The sequence below is a fragment of the Desmodus rotundus genome, chromosome 8, assembly GCF_022682495.2.
Source record: "Desmodus rotundus isolate HL8 chromosome 8, HLdesRot8A.1, whole genome shotgun sequence".
Lineage (NCBI taxonomy): Eukaryota > Metazoa > Chordata > Mammalia > Chiroptera > Phyllostomidae > Desmodus > Desmodus rotundus.
In genome coordinates this window covers 2,777,330-2,802,981 of record NC_071394.1, presented here as the reverse complement: position 1 = coordinate 2,802,981, position 25,652 = coordinate 2,777,330, and the positions used below count along the sequence as shown (strand labels likewise).

At 58.8% G+C, this 25,652-nt stretch overlaps 1 protein-coding gene across 1 annotated transcript in view; it reads right to left on the bottom strand.

Moving 5' to 3' along the window:
- The window catches only part of COL22A1 (collagen type XXII alpha 1 chain), a 177,119-nt gene that overhangs the window by 135,454 nt on the left and 16,013 nt on the right, over window positions 1-25,652 (bottom strand). The window contains exons 3-5 of the mRNA XM_045181756.3: window positions 23,991-24,557; window positions 6,701-6,775; window positions 2,738-2,849 (exon numbers count right to left, since the gene is read on the bottom strand). Of these exons, the coding sequence (XP_045037691.2) occupies window positions 2,738-2,849; window positions 6,701-6,775; window positions 23,991-24,557 (754 nt within the window). The remainder of the gene's footprint in view (window positions 1-2,737; window positions 2,850-6,700; window positions 6,776-23,990; window positions 24,558-25,652) is intronic.

Here is a 25,652-nt window from a genome sequence, read left to right as displayed (position 1 = left end):
CATTGTCAGAGCTGGATTTCCCCAGGGCCACACCCAGGCACCGGGAGCAGAGCCGTCACTCGCCGCAGTGGACCGCCTCAGGCTTCCGGGTGCCCTAGGTCACCACTAGGCCCTGCCCTCCTGTCTGCACAGACACAGGCTGCACAGCCACAGAGAGACTTCACGTCACGTTCCTCTTCTCTTCCTTCATTCCGGAGTCCAGCTATCTTTTGTTCCCAAACACACTTTCTTCTCATACCCTTGAAATAACACACACGTGCGTATGTAGATACATATAGATACATGTACACAGAGAACATGCCATATGTTATCACATCTACACATGTACACCTACGGGCATCTACACTACGTCCATGCGTCTGTACCTGGGTGTTTTCACTCATCTACAGAGAGAGAGAAGGACTGAGACTTTTTCTTCGGCTACATACATAAGCGTGCAGAAGAAAAAGTTATTGCAATCAGGGCGGAGGAAAAGGTCATTAACAGAATATCTGCAGGAAACCGAACGGCCCAGTCTGATCCTTCCCACAAGTGACGTCGCCGATGACGAGGTCACAGTGAAAAAGGTAAGGGGGCTGGAGATGAAGACCAGAGTTCGGAGCTGGCGTCTGCTTCCTGCAAACTGAACAGCTGAATGAGTTACTGTCTGTTTCAAGCCGCGAACGTCGCACCAGACAGGTGAGAACACTGCCCGCCTCGCCCGCCTCATTCTACTGCCCTGAGAACTGAACTAGACCGGGGAGCAAAGCGCCCTTCACAGGTCAAGCAAGTGTGAAAAACATAAATACTGACAGCGACACCCCATTCGTGATGAACAAAATGAACCTGAGTTAAAACTGCACCTGTGCTTGTACCCATGCGGATGTTTCAGAGCACTAGACGTCAAAGGGACAGGATTCCTTCTCAAGATGTCAGAGCTTTGCTGATTTGAGTTTTTGTTTCTGGTGTTTGGCCATTAAAACACTTGAAACCTCACAGACATTCTCAGAACGACACAGGGTAACGGCGAAAAGCCATCACCCGGTAACACTCGGCCCCGCGTGCAGAGCGGCCACGGGTCACCCCGCTCCCCACTCCAAAAGCCTCCTCAGAAAGACGCCGCCGTCAGCAAGCGGAGGGGCCTCTCCCCCAACTTGCGTGGCGTGTGTTTCTCTCTTTGTGCTTTACAGGGAAGCTGTCTGTGGCTTTTTGTTCTGAGCGGTAAGGTTGGTGAACTGGAAGAATCGGGACAAAGAGGTGAGGGGGTGCAGTGGGAAACGGAGCCTAGACCCTGTTCATCCTGGCGAGCTCAGACCAGGGGACAGAGAGTGACATCACCCCGCATCTTATGTCCACTTCTGTGACAGAGAGCAACACTCAAGGTCGGGAAAGTTGCACCTCCCTGACGCGTCAGTAGAGAGTGACCAGGTCTCCGTGCCTGGGGGACACAGGACGCTCGGAGAGGGGAAGTGACTCGCTGCATTTCCTCTTCTGTAGGATCACTCTCGCAGGATGTGGGGCCCGAGCGCCCTGGACGGCGGCCGTCAGAGCCTGGCACACGCCGGGTCTGTGCCAGCCCTCGGACCACTCACCGAACTAGAAAAAGTCTTGCACACACGCACGCACCCGGCCTGCTACTCCAAGCCCGCCCCTGCCGGCTAGGGTCCAACAGTTCTCACTGACCATGGCCTGCTCGGTTCATCTGCCTGTTCACCCAACACCGACCAGTGCCGTCCTCCTGGCAGAGCTCAGCGTGGCGCGACCGACACCAGACTCGGTGCCTCACAGGGCCCCTCACTGTGCAGCGGCGCAGACTGCCAGCCACCACCTGCACAGCTGACGGAGGGCCAGCCCGGCCACGGTCGGCACAGGGACACACAGCAGGCTGTGAGGGAGGAGACGAGGGCAGTCCAGGAAAGGCATGTTTGAGAGCTTCCGGGTGGAGCCGCTCTCTGGAGGACAAGCAGGTGTCCCAGGTGGGGGGACGCGCACGAACAAAGGTGGGAGGAGGGTGCGTGACAGGCTCTAGGACAAAGAGGAGCCAGACAAGGGCGGGCCAGGGGACGAGCTGGAGGGCAAAGCCCTTTAGCTTAAATACAGGGGTGGGCAAAAGTAGGTTTACAGTTGTTCGTCTGGAAGGTAACACAATGCACAATAGTAAAAGAATACACTCCACATTCTGTGACCTCGCAACTGTGAGCCCACTCTGCCCAGCCCTGCACACTGGGAAGCAGTCACAGGGCTATAAGACGGAGAAGGGTGAGCATCACAGCCCTCCCCACAGCGTGGCCAGGCAGGGAGGCTCAGCGCAGGGGAACAACGCAACATCACGGAGGCACAGGGCCACCCGGGCACCTGCGCAGGGCCAGGCACCCAGTCGGTGTTGAAAGTGGGTTCTCACTGGCCAAAGCGACCACGTGGCGCTAGGGGGCGCTCTGCCTGCCGTGTCACGCAGGTTTGGACCTGTAACCTCAGTCTGCTGTTCAACATGCTGACAGAGAACCACACGCGTGGAGGAGGGGCTGGCGCCCAGTCTGTGTGGAGAGATTTGCAGAAGGGCCAGGGAGCCAATAAAGGCCATGGCAGCAGGTGTGCTAAGAGACAGGCTGAGTTTCCAGGTCAGGGGCTGGGTGGTATCATCCCTGGGTGGCTTTCCGGGGCTCTCAGGAGGGGAGAGCCCTGCTGAGCACTCAGGGTGCAGCCGCGGCCGGCTTTCCAGGCGTCCCGGGCAGGTATGGAAGGAGGGGTGGCCACTCACTCGGTCCTCTGCACCACTGGGAAGGAGCCCAAGCGGACATAGGAGCTCTGTAAACCGTTCTCTCGCCTCCCCACGATCTCCTTCACGCTGAACAGATCCATCAGGTCGAAACCTGTGCAAAGACAAGAGCCAGGGTGAGAGTGGAGAAAGGAGCAGAGAGACCAAGGAGAAGCCCACCCCCCTCTGCAGAGGCAGCCTGCCCTCCTGCCCTGGGAGAGTTCAAATGCAATTCGGGAACATGCATGAGCCAGAGTAAGCAAGGAGAGGTTCAGCTTCCATTTCCGATTGCTCTCCCAGGAAAAAGGTGCTGAGAAAGGAAGGCATGGGGCTTCCACCGAAAAGTGAGCACTGTGAAGGTCCAGGACAGCAGCCGAGTGGAAGGCACCCTGGCTGCGACCCCCGGGCAGGGAGCCTGGTGTCAGGAAGCCTGGTGTCAGGAAGCCCACAGGGGACCCTTCCCTCACACAGGCTGTTCTTCAAGCATTGTCTGGGGACAGAAGTCACAAGGCGTCCCTATAGCCCTGGGCTCTGCACCTTACAGAGCCCAGCAGCCCCAGCTGGGACCAGCTGGTGGAAGTGACTGGGCCACCCAGACATGAGAAGATCTAAGGGCTGTGAGTGCTTCAGGGCCCTGCAGCTGCGAGTGTCCCAGGGCTGGGAATGGGGTGACCGGCCGAGAAGGCCCTGCAGGGCCCCACATTCCAGGTTCCATGGTAGGGACCCCGAGCAGTAAAGGGTGTCAAGGCTGCTTAGGGCTCAGGTCCCATTCCAGAGTTGGCAGAGTCGGTGGGAACAGGTGTGGGAGCCACTCTGTGCTGGGTCTGGAAGCTGTTTGGCACTGGCCAGGGGCGTGGTCGGCACACTCAGGCCTTCCCCATCCAGGAGCGGGGACAGGGACGCACCCTGCAGACCTACCACCTTGAGGATTCAGTGCGTCCCATGGGCAGGGCTGCGCGTCGCAGACACCCACACCTGTCATTGCCACCAGCCTGGCTCAGGTGGGGAGCACTCCAGAGCGGCTGCCGCCTGGGAGCGCTGCAGCGGAGGCCAGAGGTGCTGGCCAGGAGATGCTGGCAGCTTCATTTGGGGAGCGAAGGTCGAGAAGAAAGAGTGTGTCACCCAAACACACCGGGGTCCCTGTCCTGTCCCTCTTCTCAGGCCCTGCCGCTCCACGACTCTGGTACCCGACCCCTAAAACTCCATCCCTCATCTGTACGGAATGGGTAACAGCAGCCGTTGCACAGGGCTGCCAAGGCCTCACCCAGAGGCCCGGCCCCTGGGGGCTCCCAAGAAGTGTCGGCTCGTATTCAGAATCTGGTGGACATGCACCTAACACGAATCAGGGCTGAGAGCCGCAGGCCTGTCCCTCCGCCTCACAGCTTCGTCAGCGGTCCCTGGAAATCGCCCCCCATAAGCTGGGTTTCCCCCTGGCCGTTGTACGCGGGAGGATCGAAAACAAAGGAGTTTTATAAAAGCAAACATGTGCTCTAGTTTCTGGTTCCACTTTTATTGGTTTCAACAGATACAAACAAAGACTTAAACATCAAAAACTCTGAACAACAGGCAATTAACCAGGCGGCAGCAAAGGGCACCCAGAGAGAAGATGAATTGCCTGGAATAAACAAGGGCCCGAAGGAAAGTGGAAACTGTTCCCGAGGTAAATGGACCGGGGTGCCAGGCACCGCGTGAGGGAGAAGCGATCATTTAACGCCAAACCTGCGAGGGACAGCTCCCTGAGGTCAGAGTCAGCAGGTACAGCCGGCGTCAGGGACACGGTGAACCCAGAGTCCACCGGCTGCACCTGCTCCCTCCTCGCCCTCCCAGTCTGCACTGGGCAAGGCTGCGACGGGCATGGGCACAGGGGCACCTCGGGTCTCTGGGGGCCTGGCCTGCGTGCATGCAGCTGACCTGTCCCCATGAGGTGGTGAGCAGTTTGAGGGACGGGACCCGGTCTGACTCAGGGCCCCATCCTAAAACAGGAGCTTTTGTAGCTGTCCTTACCCATGGCGCCGTTTGTGGAGACAGACGGGGAGAGGAGGAAGGGATTCACAGACCACACGGGCCTCCTACATAGTCAGTGCCTCACCGGCTGCTCGAATTCCAATAATGAATGGGACAAAATCCCAGCCCCCGAAGTTCGGTGTCTGGTGGGAGACAGACACACGAATGAGCAGCCTACATGATAAGGAGTGGGGGGGGAAGGGGTGGGCTTGTATAGGAGCAAGGGGAGTATTTTCCCTGCCAACCCGAGAGGCAATCCGGGAGGGCTTCCCAGGGGAGGCAAGGCTCAGCCTGAATTTGGAGAACAAGTGAAACCTGGGCAGAGAGAGGAGGAAGAAGCCTCACAAGGCAGCTGAGCGTGCAAAGGTCACTGGACCCGAGTCAGCCAGGCTCCTTCTGGGAGTCCTGGCTATGTCAGATGTCAGGGGACATGAGGAGGGGACACTGGCTCAGATGAGGTCAGGCTGGGTTAGGCCAGCCACGTGGGACAGTTTGAATTATTTCTGTAGGCACCAGGGAGTCGAGGGAAGGCCTCACAGCAAGGGCGAAACACAATCTGGTTTCCATTTTCGAAGGTGACTCTGGCAGCCGGATATGGAGGAGCTGAGAGGCCTTGCGTGAGGACAAGACGTGGAGAGACGGGGCTGGGGGTCTGGGGGGAGAAGCTGTGGGACTACTGACTATTTGGGATTGGAGGTTATCTGGCTATGGTAGCCTGTGTGGAAGGAGAGAGAAACCTAAGACATCTGTGGCCGAATTTCGTACCGCAATGCCCCTGGCCCGTCTTGAAGCATTAAATGGCTAACTTCCCAGGGAAGGTGTAGGACACCTTCAGTCTCTCGAATTTGCTGTCAGCTCCAAGACGGGTCTTCACAGACCCACGGTCACACACATGGAGAAACGGAGGGTATCGGGAGATGGACCCCGGGCCCCAGGTGGTGAGCCACGGGCCAGTCCATGATCTCCACCTGCAAGCTGCCTCATCTGTTCTCCGCATCCTCACTGTTCCAGCGCAGATAAGCCCTAAAAATAGCCAGAGTCATTTAAGGAAAAACCTGGAGGTGAGGCTTTGGGGAGCTGCATTTTTCCAGAGCAGAACAGCTTCTCCAGTTACCCCGTCACAAGGCAACTGGCATGTCCGAGGCTCTGCCTCTCCGTGACCCCCACTTCAGCCTCCTCGCCGCTGCTGCTCTTTTCCCGGCCAGGGTTAAGAGAGGAGACGCTGGGTACCATGGGCTCTCTGGGCCCTCGGGGCTGCACACACAGCGAGCGTGCCCGCATGCTGATGGACCCCTGCCTGGCAGTGCAGTGTATTTCCGGGAACCTCGGAGCCCACCGAGGAGAGGGGACAGTTCAGGGCTCCCGATGGACACCCTGGATTCCGTGGAAGAACACGTCCCTGAGATCAGGCAGCAGAGTGCTTAGCAGGACGCCAGGCCACAGGGAGGAGTGAACAGATGCTCATCCTTATCAGGATGATGATGGCAATGCCACCTGGGCCACGCCCCACGGTCCCCAGTACGTCCCATCTCAGACGGAGACAGCCTCTGAGGAGCGGCTGCGGCCACGCGCCCCTTTGCTGTCTCAGTCATCGATCCACTGGAGTATTTATAGCTCTGACTCACTCTCTCCTTCACTCCCGACGCCTGACGCCTGTTTACTCACCCTCTTGCTCGTCCTGTCACTCACTCACTCCCTGTTCACCACCTGCTCGCCCACTCCCTCATGCCAGCGCAGTCCTTAGCGAGTCCCACAGGGCCACCGCCGAGCCCCACAGCAAACACCTGCATTTCCTGACCGTTGGGTTTGTGGATGGCAGCTGCCACCTGTGCCGCTCGGACCATCCTGTGAGGTCTTCGGTTGAAGGCAGGAGGAGGAGGCGCAGGATCATCGAGGCCAGCCCTGCACCCGGGGGGCTCAGCTCAGGCCCAGCAAACGCTGCAGAAAGGCTGCCCCTCTCACCTGTGATTTCCCTGGTCCCACCGTTGGTGTGCTTAAAGCGGTCTCCTTCCACACGGACACTGGGGCAGAGCACATCTGAGGAGAGCAAGAGGAAAGAGGCCGATGAGCCGGCGTGGCCTCCCACGGACCCCACCCCCGCCCCCACAATCTCACAGCACCTGGATGTCCAGTGCCCGGAGCAAAGGAAATGAGAACAAGACCTGCTCCCTCCCAGGAGGAGTGCCGAGTGTCCTCCGTGACACGGAGCCAGACACCAAGCCCATGTGATCAACAGGGTGACAAGTGACAGAAAAGGGCATGGGTCACTGGGAGATTCAGAGCATGGCTGGCGGAGGTCAGGGAAGCAGCAACGGTGATGCTGGGCCCCCTTCGAAAGGAGCAGGCAGACTCAGCCAGACCGAGTCACGGAGACACAGAGACACAGGCGGGGGGACCGCCGAACAAAGGCCTGAAGTTATACAGGCAAGTTCCACGTCAGCAGGGTGTCAGTGAACAGTCGTGCGTGTGTGGGAGCAGCCAGGAGGGTGCCCTAGAGCGTCGGTACCGTCCCAGAAGAACACAGACCCTGCTTGGTCACACACAGGCCACAGTGAGTCATGCAGTAAAGAATATTTACTTCATTATAGGACCTGACGTAAATGTCCACCCAACCATCCTCGTGATCCTCCACTTAAAAGGAAAAAGTTGGGAGGAAAGAGCAGTCTCTTAGTTGCCCCAAACGCCCCAGAACGAGCTCCAGCTTTGAACGAGGGAGTCCGGGGCCCGATGTGGCTCCCCTGCAAGTCCTCCTTCCTCATCTCTGGGTCTGCGGTGAGCATCTGGGGCGTAGGCGGCTTTCCAAAGTACACACCGGTCCCAGGGCCACCAGGAACACCGAGCAAGGCCATGTCCATGGCAGGATAGGAGAGGAGGCCCCTCTTAACACCTGAGGCAACCTGGCGTGGACCCTCCCGCCCATGAAGCAACTTGGTCACACACGTTGTATCATAACCACACATCACTAGGCACCTCCCCCTCGCCCCAGCTCCGTGCCGTGGCCTCTCTTGATAATCTGGGGTGTAAACGTTCAGTGCGGGGCAGGTGTGGGCCCCTCCGCCCATCAGCAGTGAGGGCAATGGCTGAGACCCCTCCTGGTTTGGGAAGACCTATTCTCGGTGTTTATCCTCAAAGGCACCAGGAGGTCTGACAAGCCCCATGGAAGAGGCTATTTTGGAACAGGCACCGAGCTGCCTGTCTAGGACCAGACACTGCAGAGGACGCAAGCACTGTGCGATATTTAGAGGGCTGCACCTGGGACAGCGGCAGCTGTGGGGCGACCATCGATCACTTTACCTTTGGCAGCCAGCCAGAGCGACTGGCTGGGGATCGTGCGTCATTTAAAAGGAGTTGACTCAGGTTCTAGCCTTGATGATGAGCGAAGCCCTGGAGGCCGGCGGCTGGAGATCAGAGCAGGCAGAGCCACTGAGCCTGTCTCTGCAAATATCCCCAGAGAGCCGCCTGATTCTTTCCAAGCTCAAAGGGCAAGGGCAGTCTGAAGACCCTGGGCACAGAGAAGAGACTCTTCTCAAAGAGATGCCAGAGCTTGCCCAAACCGGCTGCCAACCCCTTTGTGGGGACATTGCTAAGACTCACAGAGGTCTAAGGGGCAATTTATAGCTGACTTAAGTTGGGACAAATGGCTCCCAAAATACCCTATCCAGCCAGCTCCCCAGGGCTGCAGGGGCCCCGGGGTCACCTGCTTGGCAGGGAGGTAGGTTAGCATCCAGTCTCTCTCAGCCTGTAAGTATATCCTTTGGCCAAGATATCTCCATGTCTAGGTAACGATCTATTTATTTCTGCATTAGCACACTCATTCAAAGCAAAGTATTCATAGAGCTCCAGCAGGGTTCCAGGCACTGAGCTAGTTAGTTCCGGGCACACACAAAAGGGATCATAGGTAAGTCACAGTCCCCACCTTCAGGACACCGGTGGGCTGACCGTGGTGGCGGACTCGGAACACATAAAGACGAGGAAGTATCAGAGCTGCATGACACCCTCGTGTCTCCTCGCTCCACGGGCTCTTCCTCCACAACCTTTGAGAGTCTCCTCAGCCTCCAGTCCCACCAGGGCCTCTCTCTCAGTCACCCCACCCTGGGGGGGTCCTCTTCCCCACCCCGTGTCCCAGAGCTGAGGCGCCACCCTGAAGGCACGGAGGCCCCGTCTGCCTCCTCGGTGAGTGGGAGTCTGTAGACCTGGCTGGATCCCAGGCCAACCCTGCAGCTACGCTGCCTTCACACTCCAAGTACAGACAGGTCTTGAGTTCATGCAGAAGAGAAATGATCAGGGACACCTGAATGGGGATGTAAACGCTGAACAGCGGACTGGACAACCTTCCAGATACGGGCTGATCGTGATGCTGATGAGCCAGTGAGAGAGCTCACCAACTCCTGGGTTCCTGCGGCGGCAGGGTGGCAGACACCGTTTGCTGTCAACCTAATGTCATTTCCCCACGCCTTCCTAGCTAAACGAATGCCACTTTTGCTCAGAATGGCAGAGTTCCCTGCCCAAGGAGAAAAGCTGTTGGTCTGGTTGGTCTAAGCCAATTATGGTTACTCTGGCCCCATCTTTCCAGCCTCCCTTGCAGCTAGGGGTGAGCATGTGACCCAGTTCTGAACAGTACTGGAACCAGTGACAGAAGTTTGCTTTGATTGGGAGAGGGGTGGTTTCTTAAGAAGCTTTTGCTTTTCCCAATGTGAGAGGATAGATAGGTAGATGGTTTGGGCAAGTTTATTTTCCCTTTTCCGCCTTCAAATGTTGTCTGGTGGGGGAGGGGGCGGCTATCTAGAAAGATTGAGGCAAGAAGGACTCCGACCCCTCGCCAAGGTGTAAAGCACAGAAGAAGTGAGCTTCTCCTTGCCCAAGCCACTGTAGTTAGGTTTTCTTTGCCTGTGGCTGAGTGTACTCCAAACCTGCAGGCATTTCCTTTCTCAGCTACGTGGGTAAGCCAGGCTGAAGGATTCGAGGGCCAGCTTCTCCCCACGCCCGCGGGTAATTGATGAGGGTGCTGAGGACAGGCCCATGATTTTCTGGGGGCCACTGACAGACTGCATTACTCTGACTACCCCAATAAACATGGGCGTGCCAGGTAACCACAGGACCTACAGAAGCAGCAGTCCTGGAGCGGAGGACAGGGGTACGTTCTTGGGAATGGCAAGTGCATGCAGTCAGTTCCCGCTCAGTGGATTGATTTTCCTGCTCAAAAGCGTGAGAACGCTGGCAAGGACTAACAAGGCTGATTACAAAGACCCTGCCTGATCCCTGGGAGTTCATTTATTGCCACCCACCTACGCCCGTTTTCCCCTCCGTCTTCGGGGAAGTAGAACATCCGCGACTTCCGGAGAGAAACACAACCTCTCCCCCCGCAGGACGGGTTCTGTTTCACCAGAGCCTTCCACAGAGGCCAGACTCCAGTTGGTCAAAGCTGCTGCCCCAGGGGACACCCCAGGAATTCGCTGCAGTTTCTCTGGAAAAACACTTCAGCTCGTCCTTGGCGTACCGAATGGCAAAGAGGAGAGTGCGTCTGCCGGGGGGAGGGTGGCACTGGATGGTCTCTGGTGTCCCTCTGCTTTGCACGGACACACCTGCAGTTCTGTCTGGAGAACGTGCAGCCATGCCACCCCGGGGCTCTCAGCCAAGGGCATCTCCGGTTGGGAGAAGAGTGTTCTGGCAACTACCGGGCCCCTGCTGTGTGCTCACCACCCAGATGGGGATGTTATCCACAACAACCACTGGAGGGGGTCAATCTGTTCCCATCACTCAGATGTGAAAACTGAGGCTAAGACGCTCATGAGATGGCAGTGTCTGAATTTAAACCACATTTCTCTTCCCCTAGAATCTAGGGGTAGACATGGGGCCCCAGTCTAGGAGCTTGGCAGGACCTGAGGAAGCGGGAGCGGAGCCCGACAGGCCGGTAAGCGGGGAGAGGAAGCAATCACTGCCCATCCATCACCTCCCAGCAGCCGCTGCTGAGGACAGCTAACCACAGGCGAGGTGATGATATTACGAGTGGGCAGGGGGGAGGCGGAGGAGGGGGGATGAGTCAGACAGCAGCAGGCGCAGGGCCCGGCTCTGCTGCGGCTCCCGGGCCAGCTGGGAGATCGTCCACACATTCCCACTTTGTGGAGCCAGCAGACTCTGAGCCAGGCCTCCGGGACACTGTGAATAATGATCACATGCTCCCGGCTCCCTCCCGGGGACTGGTGCCGCAGGTCCAGGCGCTGTGCGGGTCTGTCCGCCCTGCTGGGGGATGGAGTCACGGCTGCGGCCAGCAGACAGACGTGCTTGCTCCGCACCAGATGTTGCAAATATTACCACATTTAATCAAAGCCTCAGTGCAGCCTCACCGGACAGGCGCTACTGTTTACAGAAGGGGGAAGAAAGGCTTAGAAAAGTTAGGAACAATTGCCTGAGGCCACAAACGAGGAAATGGCACAGTCGGCCTGCTGGCTCCAGCAGAGGCTCTTGACCACCACCCCAGGCAGTCTCTCCAAGGTCACCTGCCCAAGGTCATCCAGCCCACTGGGGCCTGAAGTGGGTCTGTGTCCAAAGCCTGCGTGGACAGGCAGTCTGCTGCCTCCTGAGGAGCCTCTCTGCCTCTGTGCGGCCCTGGCTTACAGAAGGGGCTTGCTCGCTCCGAGCCCGTGGATTCGGGTGCGTTCTGAGCCTGGGCCACTTGTGCCCACTTACATGCAGCTGGGACTGGGAACCCAGGGTGGGCACCCTGCAAACACACCAGCCTGCCCCTTGCTGGCACCAACCCAAAACAGGTCCCCATTCTCTCTCATAAAAGCCAGTGGTGGAAAGTGACAAAATATTGCCAGAAAAAAACACCCCTGGATCTGCTGACAGCCCGGGGCCCCGGGTCCACGAGATCAGGGCCACACATCCCAGGAGGAGCTGGCATGCAGGAGGTGTGTGGGCACAGATGTGGACTGGAAAGTGTGCTGATTTGTTTGAAGTCTCGAGAGGCAAAGGACACAGTGACGAGAGAGGCCCCACTAGGGCCATCGCCACTCTTCAAGCCCCAGCACGCGCCCGCTCCCTGGTGTGAAGGGAGGCCGAAGCAGGCCCCGCGGGGGAGCGCGGTCTCCCAGGTGGGAGAAGGTCCGGAGATGCAGACCTCACCTAGACCACGTCAGCTTCCCCTCCTGTGTCTGTGTCCAGGCCTGGAAACAGGTGTAAAAGTCTGTGGGGGGTTTTATTCCCATCCGAGGTCGTCCTGGAGATTAGATGGCACAGTGGATGGGCAGTTGCTGATAGGACACTGGCATGTAATACACGCTTTCATTCATTCAGCCAGCACACATTTGCCAAGTGTCGGCCCCTGCGTCCTGGCGCGAGGAACCAGCATGCAAACACACAGGAGAGCGGGCCCCGCCCTCTTGGTGTCCATGTGCCAAAGACAGAGACGGAGAGCAAATGAAGAGACAGGGAGAGAACCCCACGCTGGTCGTCACGTCATCAGTGCAGCAGGTGAAATCCATATGCGATGTGATGGGGCCACGGGGTCGGGGGCCAGGACGCAGGGCAGGCGTGCTGGTCCGGGCAAACCTCTCGGCTGGGTGAAACTGGAACCGAGAGCTACTGGGGCCGTGAACCAGGCAGGGGAAGAGCAGACAGGCAGCCAGTCCCAGCCAGCACTGGGCCCTGGGGATGGAGGGGCTGGCGTGCCCTGGGGGATGGGAGGGAAGTTCCCCGTGGACTGAGTGGGGAGAGGGACAGGCAGGGAGATGCCGGGTCAGGGTCTGGAATTCAGGGTGACGAGGAGATGGTGTGCCAGGTAGAAGGCAGGGGTCGTTCCTGTGTGATTTCAAATGCCCGGGATCCCTTGAACCTCCTTTCCTGCCAGGGTACTGTCCTCGGATCGGGCACCAGTAGGTGTCACCAGAGACTGCAAGGACCTCCTGCAGGAGGGGCTCCCGGCTGGACTGCAAAGCTGCCAGTGCACAGAGAGCGAGCCTCTAAAGCCTTGGGAGGGGAGGAGAGTGTTCAGAAACACAGAGAGACAGGAGTCTCCAAACTAGGTCCCAGGCTCCCGGCATTAAAATGTTGGGGAGACAAAGGGGAAATGGCAAAGGAGGGGAGGCTGCTGAGACGGGAGAAGGAAGGAGAAGGGTCTGGAGGTCACACAGAGGGAGCCTGGACACACGTCACCAGAATAGGGCAGCACGCACCCAATGATAAGACACTGGGGCACAGATCCCGGGTGCTCGGAGCGGTGGGGCGGCGGCCTGAGTGGGGGGGGGCCTGAGGGACAGGGGCGGGGCCAGCGGCTGCCAGGGCCGGCCTCCTCGCTCCCAGCCACCCCCACTCAGGGAGCTCACGACCACCCATCTGTCGCCGCAGCAGTGATTCAGGGGGGCTCTCCAGGGAAACGCACCCGCTCCCGCCGCTCCCAAAGCAGGCCTCTTTTCCGCACAAAAGTCTTCCTCTCTAGTGATTTTTAAAATTATTTTCTCCAAGAAAATGAGAAAGATGCTAATTACTGTATTTCCAAGTTGGGGCTCCACGAGCAGGTGTGTGGAGAGACTGTCACCTGGTTCCTCCTGAAACCAACAAGCCCATTATTCCAAGGGACTCGACCGTGCCGGAAAGACCTCCAAACATTTCAGCGTAAGGAGGCGGTAGCTCAGAGGGGGAAGGAAAAAGCCAGACCAGTGACTGAATCTCGGGCACTGAGTGTGTTCACGTACCATTACGTAACTCCAACTCCCAGTGAGATTTTCCGGAGAGAGCACAGAGCCTCACAAGATTCAGTGACTGGCCCCCAAGTGACAGGACCCACATCCCCGGATCCAGAGCTAAAGCCCAGGTCTGCCTGGTCCGGGACTCCCCTCTCCCGTCCACTGGTGTGCGATGTCCAATCCTGGTGCGTGCTGTGTGGACGGCTGGGGGAGAGGCAAGGCCAGGGTGGCGTTAGTGACCCATCTGTAGCACAAGGGTTCTGGGGACCCTCCAGAACCCCTGTGATGAGCAGAACCTGTGAGACTGCCACATGACGGATGACAGGCAGGGGACCAGGGCGTGGCATCGAAGGCCAGGGGTGTGCGGGATGGAGGTCAGGCCCCTCAGGACCGTCAGACACTCGTGCTCTGCAGGGAAGGCACCAGCTTCAGGCTGCTGGCCTCACTAGGGAGTGGAGGTGCAGGACACGATGTATCCCGAGTGTCCACCCTCCGCTGGGACAGGACTGTAGACTGGATGCTAAAAAGGCCACCGGGAAGAGAAAGGGCAGAAGTCCCTGCCCTCCCGAAGCCTGCATTCCAGGGCATTCCATTTCATTCTCTCAGCGGCCTTCCCAGGGGCCGCACCGTTCCCAGTTCACAGATGAGCACCTACAGTGGTACCTCGGTACTCGCCGCCAATTCGTTCTGAACTCGGGGCGGACGGGGTGGGGTGGGGGGCGCTGAACCCGGCGAGTACTGAACGATGGGCACTTTCCCTTGCGGGGCAGCGTCACGACTGATATAAGTTCGCGCAAGTGCAACGAGTCCCGAGCAAATGCCAAGTCCCAACCGAGCGCCAAGCGCCAAAATGTTTTTTTCTCGTCAAAATGCGACAAGTGCCAGGTTTGACACGTTCTGAAGCTGACGAGCACCGAGGTGTGAACGTGGAGGCTCAGAGAGGCTGGGTGGCCCATCCTCGATCCCTCTGGCAGGAAGTGGCAGGGGTAGGGTTCACTCCCAGGTCTGGCTGAGATGCTCAGCCCCCCACGGCCCGCCCAGCGCACCCTAAAGTCTGGCAGGTGCAACATGAGCATCGCCAGAAAGGCTGGTGGCCGAGCTGGGCTGGGAGGGAATAAACGGGAAAGGCACTTCTTGGTGGAATTAATATTCTGACAACGTGAAGTCAGACCACAGGGTCAGGACAAAGCCTGACCGGCCGGACAGCCCAGCCCACTCACTTACAGACACGGATACTGATGTCACAAAGAGAAGGTGCCTCACGGTGCCATTCCCACCAGACCCAGGCCCTGGTCCGCAGCAGGCCTGTGGCCTACAGCCTCCACCCAGTGCACGAAGGTCCCCAGCGGCAGGGCCAGGAAGCGTCGCCCGCTGAGGGGTCATGCCGTGTGCTCCTCCTCTGTGGGCAGTGTGCTTCACCAGCACGCTGGCCCTGGGGTGAGGACGCGTGTCTCCTATGTCGACCTTCCCCCCGGAGCTTGGCCTGCTGTCTCCGATGCCAACACTCTGCTTCACGGTCGCTGCCCTGGGTGGTGACTCCATCAGCTCAGTGTGAACACACAGCTGTTTAAGCTTCGTCCCCACCGTCTCTGTTCTGTCTGCTCCGCCCTGGGGGGTGAACCTGTGTTCTCTGCGTGTGACACCATCTGCGTTTTCAAACCCCCTGGAGGCCGGTGAACTCAGTTCTGCACCATAACCCACTCTTATATCCAACCTTCAGGTCCCAGCAGGGGCTAGTCAGGAGAAAGTGTGTGAAGAGCCAGATTCAGGGCCAAGGCCACCCGGACCACGCAGCAGTCCTCCTTTTTCTCCCGTCCACTCTCGCCGCGGGACCCGGGGTGCTGAGCGAAACATCACCTGAACCCAGTCTGCCGCCCCTCACCCACAAACCCTGAGCTTCAGAGGATCGGCAGGGCGGGGGCACCCCAGGGGCTTCGGCGTGAGGGTCAGGGTCCTAGCTGAGAGGACTGCAGGGCCGACCCACAGGCGAGGGACAGACCACCCTCCTCCCACGTGGACTTGGTGATGATGCAGTGGCAAAGTGCAGGGTGTCCTGGGAGTCCAGGGGAGGGCTGATGAGACCCCCACTTTGGTCCTCCGGAGGGGACACACTCTGGAGCCAAGGTGGGGAGCGAAGGTAAGAAACGGCGTGAAGAAGGCCCAGGTGCCGGGGCAGCGCTGACCCTAAGTCACGCCGCGGCCTGGCCAAACCCTCTCCCCCTCAGCCTCGGAGACACAGCAGACTGACTGAAAAAGCCCCACAGGCCTCCCCTCGGGGATCCATCCTGCCCTCCCTGGTTAGTCTGCGGCTCCCAGGGACAAACAAGGGACAGCACTACTTACTTTCTCTAGTCGGCCACATTCTCTCCATTAGCATGTGGCCTGGGATCAGCCCTGTCTGTGTCCAGGCTCGGGGTCATGTCCCCAGAATCCGAATACCAGTGACAAAGGCAGGCCCAGGGACAGGATGGCCAGAGCCCCCAGGAGAGGGCAGCGGTCAGGCTCAGCCCTCTAATGCCCTATAGGAGCAGACAGACGGGTCCCAGGTGCTGGGCAGAGGGGGACCTGGCCAGCCCCGTCCCCATTCACTCTCCCATCACTGTGGGTTGGTGGAGGTGGGTTTCTGGATTGGCCCCTGGCTACATTCCTGCGGGGACTTTGGTGGGGCTGCTGGGAATCACAGCCAGATGTGGCTGAGGAACAGCTGGGCTCCCCCTGGATGGAGGCAGCCCTGCTGGCAGAGGCAGGGCTGGAACTGGAGAAGGGCTGAGGGCCGGGGGAGGGGAGGGTGCGCACACCTGGGAGGGGGCCGTGCCCAGGAGGGCTGCCTCTACCCAGAGCATCATCCACCTGGCCCGCCCCTGAAAACTGCCATCTGCCACCTTCTCCGAGGACCTGCGCCAAAGGGGACAACCTGGGCTGGGCATGAGGAGGGAAGGGCCACCGGCACTGTGCCCCTCTGAGGCTGTGGGCTTCCTGCCTGCAGCCTGGCTCCCGGCACCGACTGGCCCCCACACCTGGAGAGTGAACTGCTGGGGGGCAGGCCCCCCCTTCAGCTGCAGACAGCTCTCCCTCCCCCTGCTTCTAGCTGACCGCGAACCAACTGCCCACCCCTTCCAGCCTCGGTGTCCTCGGGAGGACATGACGGTGTGCTGGGTCATCAGTTCAAACTTCTACCCACACCTCCTGACTTCCAGCCAGCCTGGCACCCACCCCACGCTCCAGCTCACTGCACCCTGACTTGGTCTCCCGGCTGCTTCTGTCCAGTTGTGTGGTGTAAGGTACCCCATTTATGTCTCCTCTGCAGCAGGGCCCCCATGTAAGAGTCCTCACCACTGGTGCCCACCATGATGTTGCAAGACCCCGAGACTGAGCATCTCCTAAAACCGAAGCGGGGGCAGCCCCGCCCTCATCCCACCCTGCTTCTCTGGGTTTCCGGCGCCATCTTTGAATTTTCTACACCCATGGCCTCGAAACCAATTAAAACACACTGAGTTCAAAACAAGGACACACTTTCTCCTGCCACCCGCTGTTCCCTCAGTCCCCCCACTCCGAAGTGTCACTCTCGAATGTGCCCAGGAAGGAGCTTTGAATCCCCTCCCTTTGGCCCGTACCCCCAGGTTCTTTCTCCAAACATAGCCCTCTGGGAACTTCCCCCACCGCCATACCTCGTCCTGGGCCCCCGTCTCTCTTTTCGTACCATTGTGCACTTAACCTTCACCAGGGCGGGTGGCACCGGCCCACCCATTTTACAGACGAGGAAACCATGCACAGAGGCCAAGTATTGAGAGATGATCCACAGTAAAGACAGGACTTCAAACCCAAGCCTGCCAGCCTAACCATTCAGGCCGTGAACTGGGGTATAAACGGCTGGGGCCCAGGGGTAGGATGGAAGGAAGAGAAGCAGAGCCCTCTGCAGCCCGCCCGTCCTCACTACAGCTTTGCTGGCTGGGAGGGCAGCTATCTGGGGATTGCAGATGGAGCTTAATCTTGTAACTCGGTCTCAGGGTGTCCTCACATGTCCCTGAGGCCCCCATGGTGCAAGACCAATGGAACAGGAGGTGCAAAGAGAAGGGGGCGGGGCTGTTGCCTGAGGCTGGGGCCAGGGCGTGGCTCTCTGGGCACTGCGTCCCTGCATGCCACGTAAAGGGTCCAAGGATTCCAAGCATAGGCGTGCCTCCCAGGTTAGGGCAATGAGCATCACCTCTGGGGCGCCTTCTAATCTTCACCTGTAAACACAGAGCGGGTAGCAGGCAGGCTCCTCTTGTTCTCCTGCCCAGGCCTCTCACAGGTCAGGGCTGCCCCAGTGTGGAGCAGGGTCTGGCCCCGTGTGCTCGGCTCAGGCGAGCTGAGCACCGCGGGGTGGGGGGGCTGTCTGGTTCTGTGTTCTAGCTTTGTGCAGCCCCCGATCTCGCTCTCAGCCTTGCTCTGGCCCGTGAGTGCCCTGCCAGCTGCCCAGCCTGAGCACAGGTGGGGATCAGGGGTCTGAGGCAGAAGGTGGCTGCAGGAGAAGACACACATGCTCAGCACGCTGAGGGCTTCCAGAACTTTCTGTGCCAGGGAGCACTGCCTCCTGCCTGCCAGGCTCCCTCAGGGCGGCCCTGGGGCAGTTAGCACAGATTCGCCCTTGCCTACTCGCTCCTTCTCACTCTTGCTTGTTTAACTGACGTAAGTAAGAATCTTTGTTAAAAACCAGCCAACAAAACACTCTGCCTATGCGTCTGTTACAGCAGCAACCAAAACCGGCCGGTCAGGTGTCCAGAAAACACACGCGGGGATTTCACAAGCACAGACCGACACACTTAACGCACTGACTTTTATAAAGCCGTATTTTTCCAAGCGGTGGCTGCGAGGAGGCTGCTCCGGGGTGAGGGGCAGAAGGCAGGGGTTGGAGGACCGTTGTCTCGGATCCTGTGTGTGCGTGTGCACACGTGTGTGGACGTGTGTGCACGAGTGGCATGGGTGTGTTTGCGTGTGTATATGTGTTTGTGTGAGTGTAACTGTGTGTGTGTGCGCGTGTGTTTGGGTGTGGGCGCACTCAGAGCAGCCAGAGGCTGACGAAGAGGACGAAGACAGAGACGTTCCACAGTTAAACGAGCCGCCTAGAACGTGCACCGCGCTGACGGCTGCACCCGCAGCCTTCCGGGAAGTGCGAGGCTGTGTCAGAAACGCGTCGTTAACCAGCCACACTTCTAGGCAAGCCCCTGAATACGACGTCGCCCCCGCCTGCCACTTGCCCCGAGAGGTGTGAGACAGGCTCCGTCGGGAGGAGAGGCAGACATGCAGAAGGCCTCCATGGGTTTAATGGCACGGAAGCGTATCTGCGGAGAGGCGTCCATTTATGCCACGTTGTCTGTGTGTGTGTGTACGTGCTTTTTGCAAGTACCAATTAGTGGTGGCCACTACATGCCGTCCCTCTACCAACTCAGAACAGAAGCCACCGTGGGACACGCACAATCAAACCTCTGAGAGCCAGAGCGCCTGGCCTGGCAGCACCCCAGCAGCAAAGGGACAGAGGGTCCGTTTGGGTAGGACTGAGGAAACAAGGGTACCCGCTCCTATAGTTGAGTGGGACACACTTGTCACACGGGGTGAGACGGGCCACCTTCCCTGGCCCCACAGAGCGACAGGCGGGCCCACGGGGTTCTGATGCATGGAGTCTGAGGCAGGGGCCAGGCCGGGACACAGACCAAAGGGCACCCCAGGGTCAGCTCCAGCTTGGGCCTGGCTGGCCAGAGCCATCTGTGGTGTAAACAAATTAAAAATAATTTGGGTGGCTTTTAGTGTTTCGTCAGTTTCAGTCATTTTCTAATAAAATTCCTCAACACATCGTCAGAATTAAGTAGCCCAATTACTATCTCTAGGGTGACCTCGACCGGGACAGGCTTTGCCAGGAGGAACTCCCAGTGACCTGCGGGGACAGGGTGGGGCCCTGGCCTGAACTGCTTCTTGAGGCCGGCACAGTCCCAGGGGCCAAGCCACAGACATCCGTGTGGCGGCTCCAGAGCCACAGCTGGTGCTGCCACCAACTCCTCCGGGCCTGCACCCACCCAGGGCTCTGGCTGGGCGGGGCACCTCGTGGGCACATACACATTCCCAGATGTGTGTGTGTGTGGGGGGGGGGGGTGGTACACACATGTGTATGTACGTGTGGTGTGCATGTGTGTGTGGTGTGTGTATGTGTGTGCATGTTCTGAGTTTGCTCAGGGCCAGGCAGGGGGTGTGAGGACAGAGGCAGGGGTGTGGCCAAGAAGCACACAGTGTGCCCACTGGGGGCGGGAACCATCACACAGCAGGGCCACACCCTCTCTAACGACTACAGCAGTTTGGTTTACAGGGACTCTGGGCCCAAAGAAATTCCCAGGCTGGTCATGCCACCCCGACCTGCCGACAGCTGGCCCCACAGCCCTTCCCTCAGGCGTGACCGCTGGGCCTTCCAGGGGCAGAGGAGTGTGGGGCGCTGAGACAGACTCTGCTTCTGTCCAAGGAAGAAGGTGGCCCACCCCGGGACCGGCCTCCTTCTGGCAAACTCGGGGAAGCTGAGCCACAGAGCTCGGGTGCAATTGCTGCCCCCGAAATGAGGGTCAGTTCTGCTTTCTCCCGGGGACATCAGCTGCTGCTCCCTGCCCCCAGCTCTGCCCCCCACTCCCACCCTCCCTCCCGCAGGCGGCTCCACTTCTGCCCCAGGCCCTTGCTTTCACTATGGCCTCTACGGGGACCCTGGGCGCCTGCATCTCCACATGGACGCCGGTGTCAGGTCATTCCGAGCTCAACTCAAGTTTTTCCTCTCACAGAGGCCCTCCCGTATTCTGGCCCAACACACTCTGTCACACGGCCCTGCTTTCTCCCCCCAGAGCACCTGCCAGTGTTGGAGATTACGTCACCCCTTGGTTTTTATCACCCACCGCCCTTCCGCTCTGGGCGAGAGCACCCTAGGAGCGGGCCCCTTCCAACTCCCACTGCTGGGAGATGACACCTGGGAGGCCCGTGCCATCCCTGCCCAGCCGCATAAGTAAGTCCTGCTATCTCCCGAACATGCTTTACTCCACAAAAAGAAACGACAGACGAACTTTCGAGCAAACCTAACAATCGCCTCATTCAGCAGGTGAAGTGTGCTATCCCCGGCCACCGTGAGGAGCGAGGCTGAACCTCTCAATGAATAACCGCGCCCACCCCCAGGCCAGTGTCCCTTCTCCTTCCCACGGAGTCTGTGAGGAGGGGCTGAGCCCCGCACTGGGAGCGGAGGCTGAGGCTGGCACTAACCCAAACACAGAGCTGGGGTGCGGGCACCCACAGTTCCCAGTGAGAACTGTAGGAGAACAACACATTAACCTCCATGTTCTGTCCATCCGTTTGTCTCTCCCCCTGCCAGGACGGTCAGCGTAATACCCAGTGGTCACAGCTCTGGCTAGAACAGCGACACAGCTGGTCTCAACCACACCAACGAGACAGCCCCAGAGGGCGACCATGTGCCATGAGACAAGGCGCCGGAAGCATGGGAAAGGCCCCTTCTTGGCCATAATCCATGCTCACATCTCAGCCCAATTGTCCAAGAGCCAAAAGACAAGATCCAGGAAGGTGTCGTTTGTCCATGGGAGAGGGGAGAGAGGACCACCGTAGTGTCCTCAAAATAGAAGTAGGCGGAGGCTCTCCCAGCGGCGGCTGCACTCCACCCGCTCACTCACGGCGAGCCGATAAGCTATATAAAGTTGTTTTGTGGCCACAGCAGAGCCTGGGGTGGAGAAAGCTCCTAATTACAGCCAATGCTCTGGGGCTGCACCCATCTGCAGCCTCCGCCCCACACGCTGCAGGAAACCAGCCTGAGACTGTCCCCTGGGAACCTTGTCGGGCCACGGAGAGGCAGGACTTGATGCCATGACCCTGAGTGCCTTCCCCGGGTGAGCCCAAGGTCAGGAGGACAGCGAGCCACGCCCCACAGCAGACCGCAGTGGGGCCACTGGGAGAGGCCCCAGGCGTGTGATGCCAGAAATCCATCTCTAATAACATCGGCTGTTAGCGGCTGTTGCTGATGTTATTCTACTCATAAGTCTGCAGAATTTTTTTATTTATAACACGGGGATTGGGACCCCTTCAGGTACCACGCGTGCCTATGGTGGGGTGGGGGGGCACTGGCAGGCTCGCCGCCTCGATTTCAGCTAGGGTTACGGAAGGGCCGCTGGGAAGGACTCACACCCAGGCAGTGGATTCCGAACTGAATGAGGATTGAATGCCTGGTGCCCTGGGACCCTGGACGGGCCATTTAGGCCCCTGTGCCTTATCAACAGCAACGACAGAACAGGAAACCCTGGATGATATTCAGGGGACTATGGTGAGACATCGGTGACATGGTGGATGAAGATGCTCCCTAGAGATCAGAACTCACTGAGAGGCGCTTACTCAGGCCCTGGGGCAACCAGACCAGGGGGCATCCCCAGGCTGCTCCTCGGCCACCGGGCCACCTCGGAGAGCTGACCGCCATCACCTCACTGATCGATCACTCGCTAATAATCACAGTGCAAACCCCAATGCAGGCGCCTACGCGAACTGACGGGCTGAAGCGCAGGGCGACACAGGGAGGTGTCAGAAAAAATCAGCGAGCAGAACTGCCAGGCCACCTGCAGCTCAGACTGAATTCGAACGAAGCCCTCAGCAGGGTGTGGCGGGAGGCGCCGTGAGGTCCGCCTGCTAGGACCTGTCTTAAATCCTACAGGCCTTCGGGCAGTGGGGGAAGGCCGGCTGGGGCGAAACGTGAGCTTCTCTAACGACAGGTCAGTGCACATGGGCTGAGCTGGGCTGGGCCGGCTGGCATCTGCTTCCCCTTCTGTTGGTTCCGCCCTCCTCCCCTGGCACCCCCAGTTTTCCTGCACAGATCAAACCCCTTTCCTTGAGGGAGTGGGGGTGCTATCCAACTCAACTCCCAAATGCTACACAGGGTCCTGTGCTTCAAGCCCCACATGGGGTGCTCGTCTCCACTCCCAGGCTGCAGTGCCGGCCCAGGGCCCCCGCTCGTGTCAGACTAAATCCAGGCTGCCAGCCGCAGTCCCCTGTCCTGGGTCTGAAGGCCCCCACAGCTCTGGGATGCACCAAGTGCTGTCTTGCGTGGGCAGCCCCACTTTGCTCCCTCTGGTGTCCCTTCTCTCCCCCACCACCCTGCTCCAAGCCCTGGGACTCGGGCTGCAGGGGGGCCCCGTGTGGGCAGCTATTTGACAGGGTCAGGCCAACAGGGAGGCACCCGGCAGCCAGAGGGGAGAGAGAAAGCAGGGGTGTCTTTCTGCTCCCTCCAGGGCAGTCCCCTCCCCACTCCCACAGGGCTCTAGCTACCCCCCCGTCTCAGCTGGCTTCCCCCATGCCACTCCATGACCTCACCCCCCCTCAGTGAGGACTGCTCCCAGGCAGCATTGCGCCCCTCTGTGCGTCTTCTCCTTAGCCGTCCAGACTAAGACCTCCCTGAGGGCCGGGGCTGTGTCTTGTTTTTCTCTACAGGCCGGAATCAGCGCAAGGGCACACGCAAGCAGATCCCCAGGGAGTGTGTGTGAGTAACTGGAGCTCAGGCCAGCCAGCACGGGGGAAAGAGTCACAGAGTAGTCAAGAAACCATGGGCATCCAGTCTCTTGCAGGCCGCCACCGGGCTGCAAGCCAGGCCCATCCCTGCAACCAGGAGTCACACCCAACAGCTCCCACCACTGGCCCCGCCTCTGTTGTCCCTGCTGAGATGGGACCCTCTGGGCTTCCCCCACCTGAGGGTCTCAGTCCCTGGAAGAAGTCAGGGGGAGGGAGGCTGAGACTGCTCCCAGCCCCCACCTGCCAGCCCTGGACGGGAAATCACCCAGCACTGGCCTGGTAGTGGGTGACTTCCAATGTGGACATATCACCCTAATGAAGAGACAGAGGCAGGCGGGCCTGGGAGAAACCCACTTCAACCCTCCCGTCCTAGGGAAGGGCTGCCCTCAGGATGACCCTACCAGAGGTCAGAGACCTGCAGCCACGGGCTCACCCTCTGCCCCACCCCCAGCCACAGTCACTTTCCAGACAACCAGCTGGAAGACCAGGGTAATCTCAGAGGGCGAGGGTCAGCAGCCGTGGCCTCTGGGACAGCAGCATCCTGACCACATCAAGGGGCTGACTCAGGGCCTCTGGGTCGGTTCCCATGCTGTCTGTGCCCATGTTCTTACAGGACCACTCATCAGCAAAGGGAGCCCTATCTTAACCCACTGCGTGCAGAGGCTCTGCCGGCAACGTCTCCACGGGGTGGGTGGGGCTGGAACCCAGCCCTCCTCAACTGCCTTGCAGCTGCTGCAGCCCCGATGGTGAGAGGACAGGAGGTGACCTTGGTGACAGGCACACGCTGTGTGTAGGCGCAACTGGGCTTCTTACATTACAGAGACTGGGAATGGTAGCTTCAGGCCACCACCATCGCCCCCAGTCGTGCACTGAGGCCTCCCTCAACCTGGCCCCACGGCCCATCCCTGCTCCAGAAGCCCAGCCCTGGACCACCGGCCCCGCACATGCCCCCATCCTGCTGTCCCCACCCCTGCCCTCACCCCCCAGCCCGCAGTGCACAGACTCACTTTCACAGAGGCGGCGCCGCAGCTTGCCCCGGATCTTGTCGATGGCGTCGAAGTCGGACACGTGGAAAACGTGGGCGGACTTGGGCTCCGAGGCGATCTCCTCCAGCTCCTCTCTCAGCGCCTCCCCCACGCCCACAGCAAAGATGCGGATGCCCGCCCGGTGGGCCGCGGCCGCCGCCTCCAGCACCAGGTCCTGGCTGCGGCCATCGGTCAGCAGGATGGCCACCTGCTTGAAGGCGCGGTTCCCCGGGCGGCCGCCGGCCAGCGGGGAGAAGCTGTGGCGGGTGATGTAGCGCAGAGCGTCCCCCGTGTTGGTGTGGCCACCTTGGTAGGCCACGGACTGTGCGGCCGCTTTGACTGGCTCCCCGGAGTCAAAGTGGCCCAGCTCGAAGGCCGTGGTGGGCTGCTCACTGTAGTGCACGACCCCCACGCGGGTGTGTTCAGGGCCCACCTCGAAGGTGTCCACCAGATTGGCCACCCACTGCTGGACCTTCTCGAAGTCCTCCTTGCCCACACTGGAGGAGGTGTCCAGCAGGAACACAAGATCATAATGGACAGTTTTGCAGCCTGCAAGGGCAAGAGAGAGGGTGAGGTGGGGTCAGCAGGTTGTGGAAAGAGCTGCTGCCCCTGGGGCCCTGGAGGTGTGGCCACTGGGTCACCCCACCTGCCTCCAACACCCCCCCACTCTGGCTTCCACTGGCTGGCGGCCTTGTCCAGCTGCCTTGGAGCTCACACTTTAGTTTCCTAACTCTCACAGAGGTTCAGCTGACAACATGTACTCTTACGTGAAAGTGATTAACATTCAGGGACCAACACTGTGTCAATTTGTTTAACTACGTGGTTACAAGTGAGTTCGTTATTTTTTAAACCTGCCACCAAAGGAAAAAAAAATGCATGCCCATTTCAGAAAAGTCAGGAAAGGCAATCAAAAAGTATTTGAAATGCTCATATTCCCATCTACACAGAGATAACCATTGTTAACCACAGTGTGTAGACTTGATCATTTTCCATTTATTTCCATGTAGTTATTGATGGGAGTGGGATTGTACCAGACACTCTGATGGATAAGCTGTTTTCCCTGCAATGGGCCGGGAACCCATTTGCAGTGTGATAATGCCGGTTTCCATGGCTACAGAGAGTCCACTGCAAGGATGAACATAATTTATTTAGCCAGTGCTCTCTTGTTGGATATTAAAACAGTTTACTCTACTTCACTACTAGAAATCACGTGAAACATATTGAATTCATATATTTTAAATACAAATTTGAAGAATTCTATAATGCTTTATAAAATATGCTTATCTTTTATAATAACTTTATAAATACAAATTTTATGTTACCATACAATGCTTTCGATTAAACAAGCAACAGCATTATACAGTTTATCTCCGGCCCTCACAGCCGTGAGGGCAGAGGTTGCTCATCCTCATTTTACAGTTAGATGATGAGGACCAGAGTTGTCTAAATGCTGAAGTGCTGTGCAAACACACAAGGAAACTACCAAGAAGCCCCGCTCTGGACTCTTCCAGAATCTGGGGCTTGGCCATGTCAACAGCAGCAGCTGACCAGGCCTCTGGGAACACAGGACACAAATATTTGGCCCGTAAAAACGAAATAAAAACCAACACACACACACACACAACCCATTTTGCCTAGCTATCA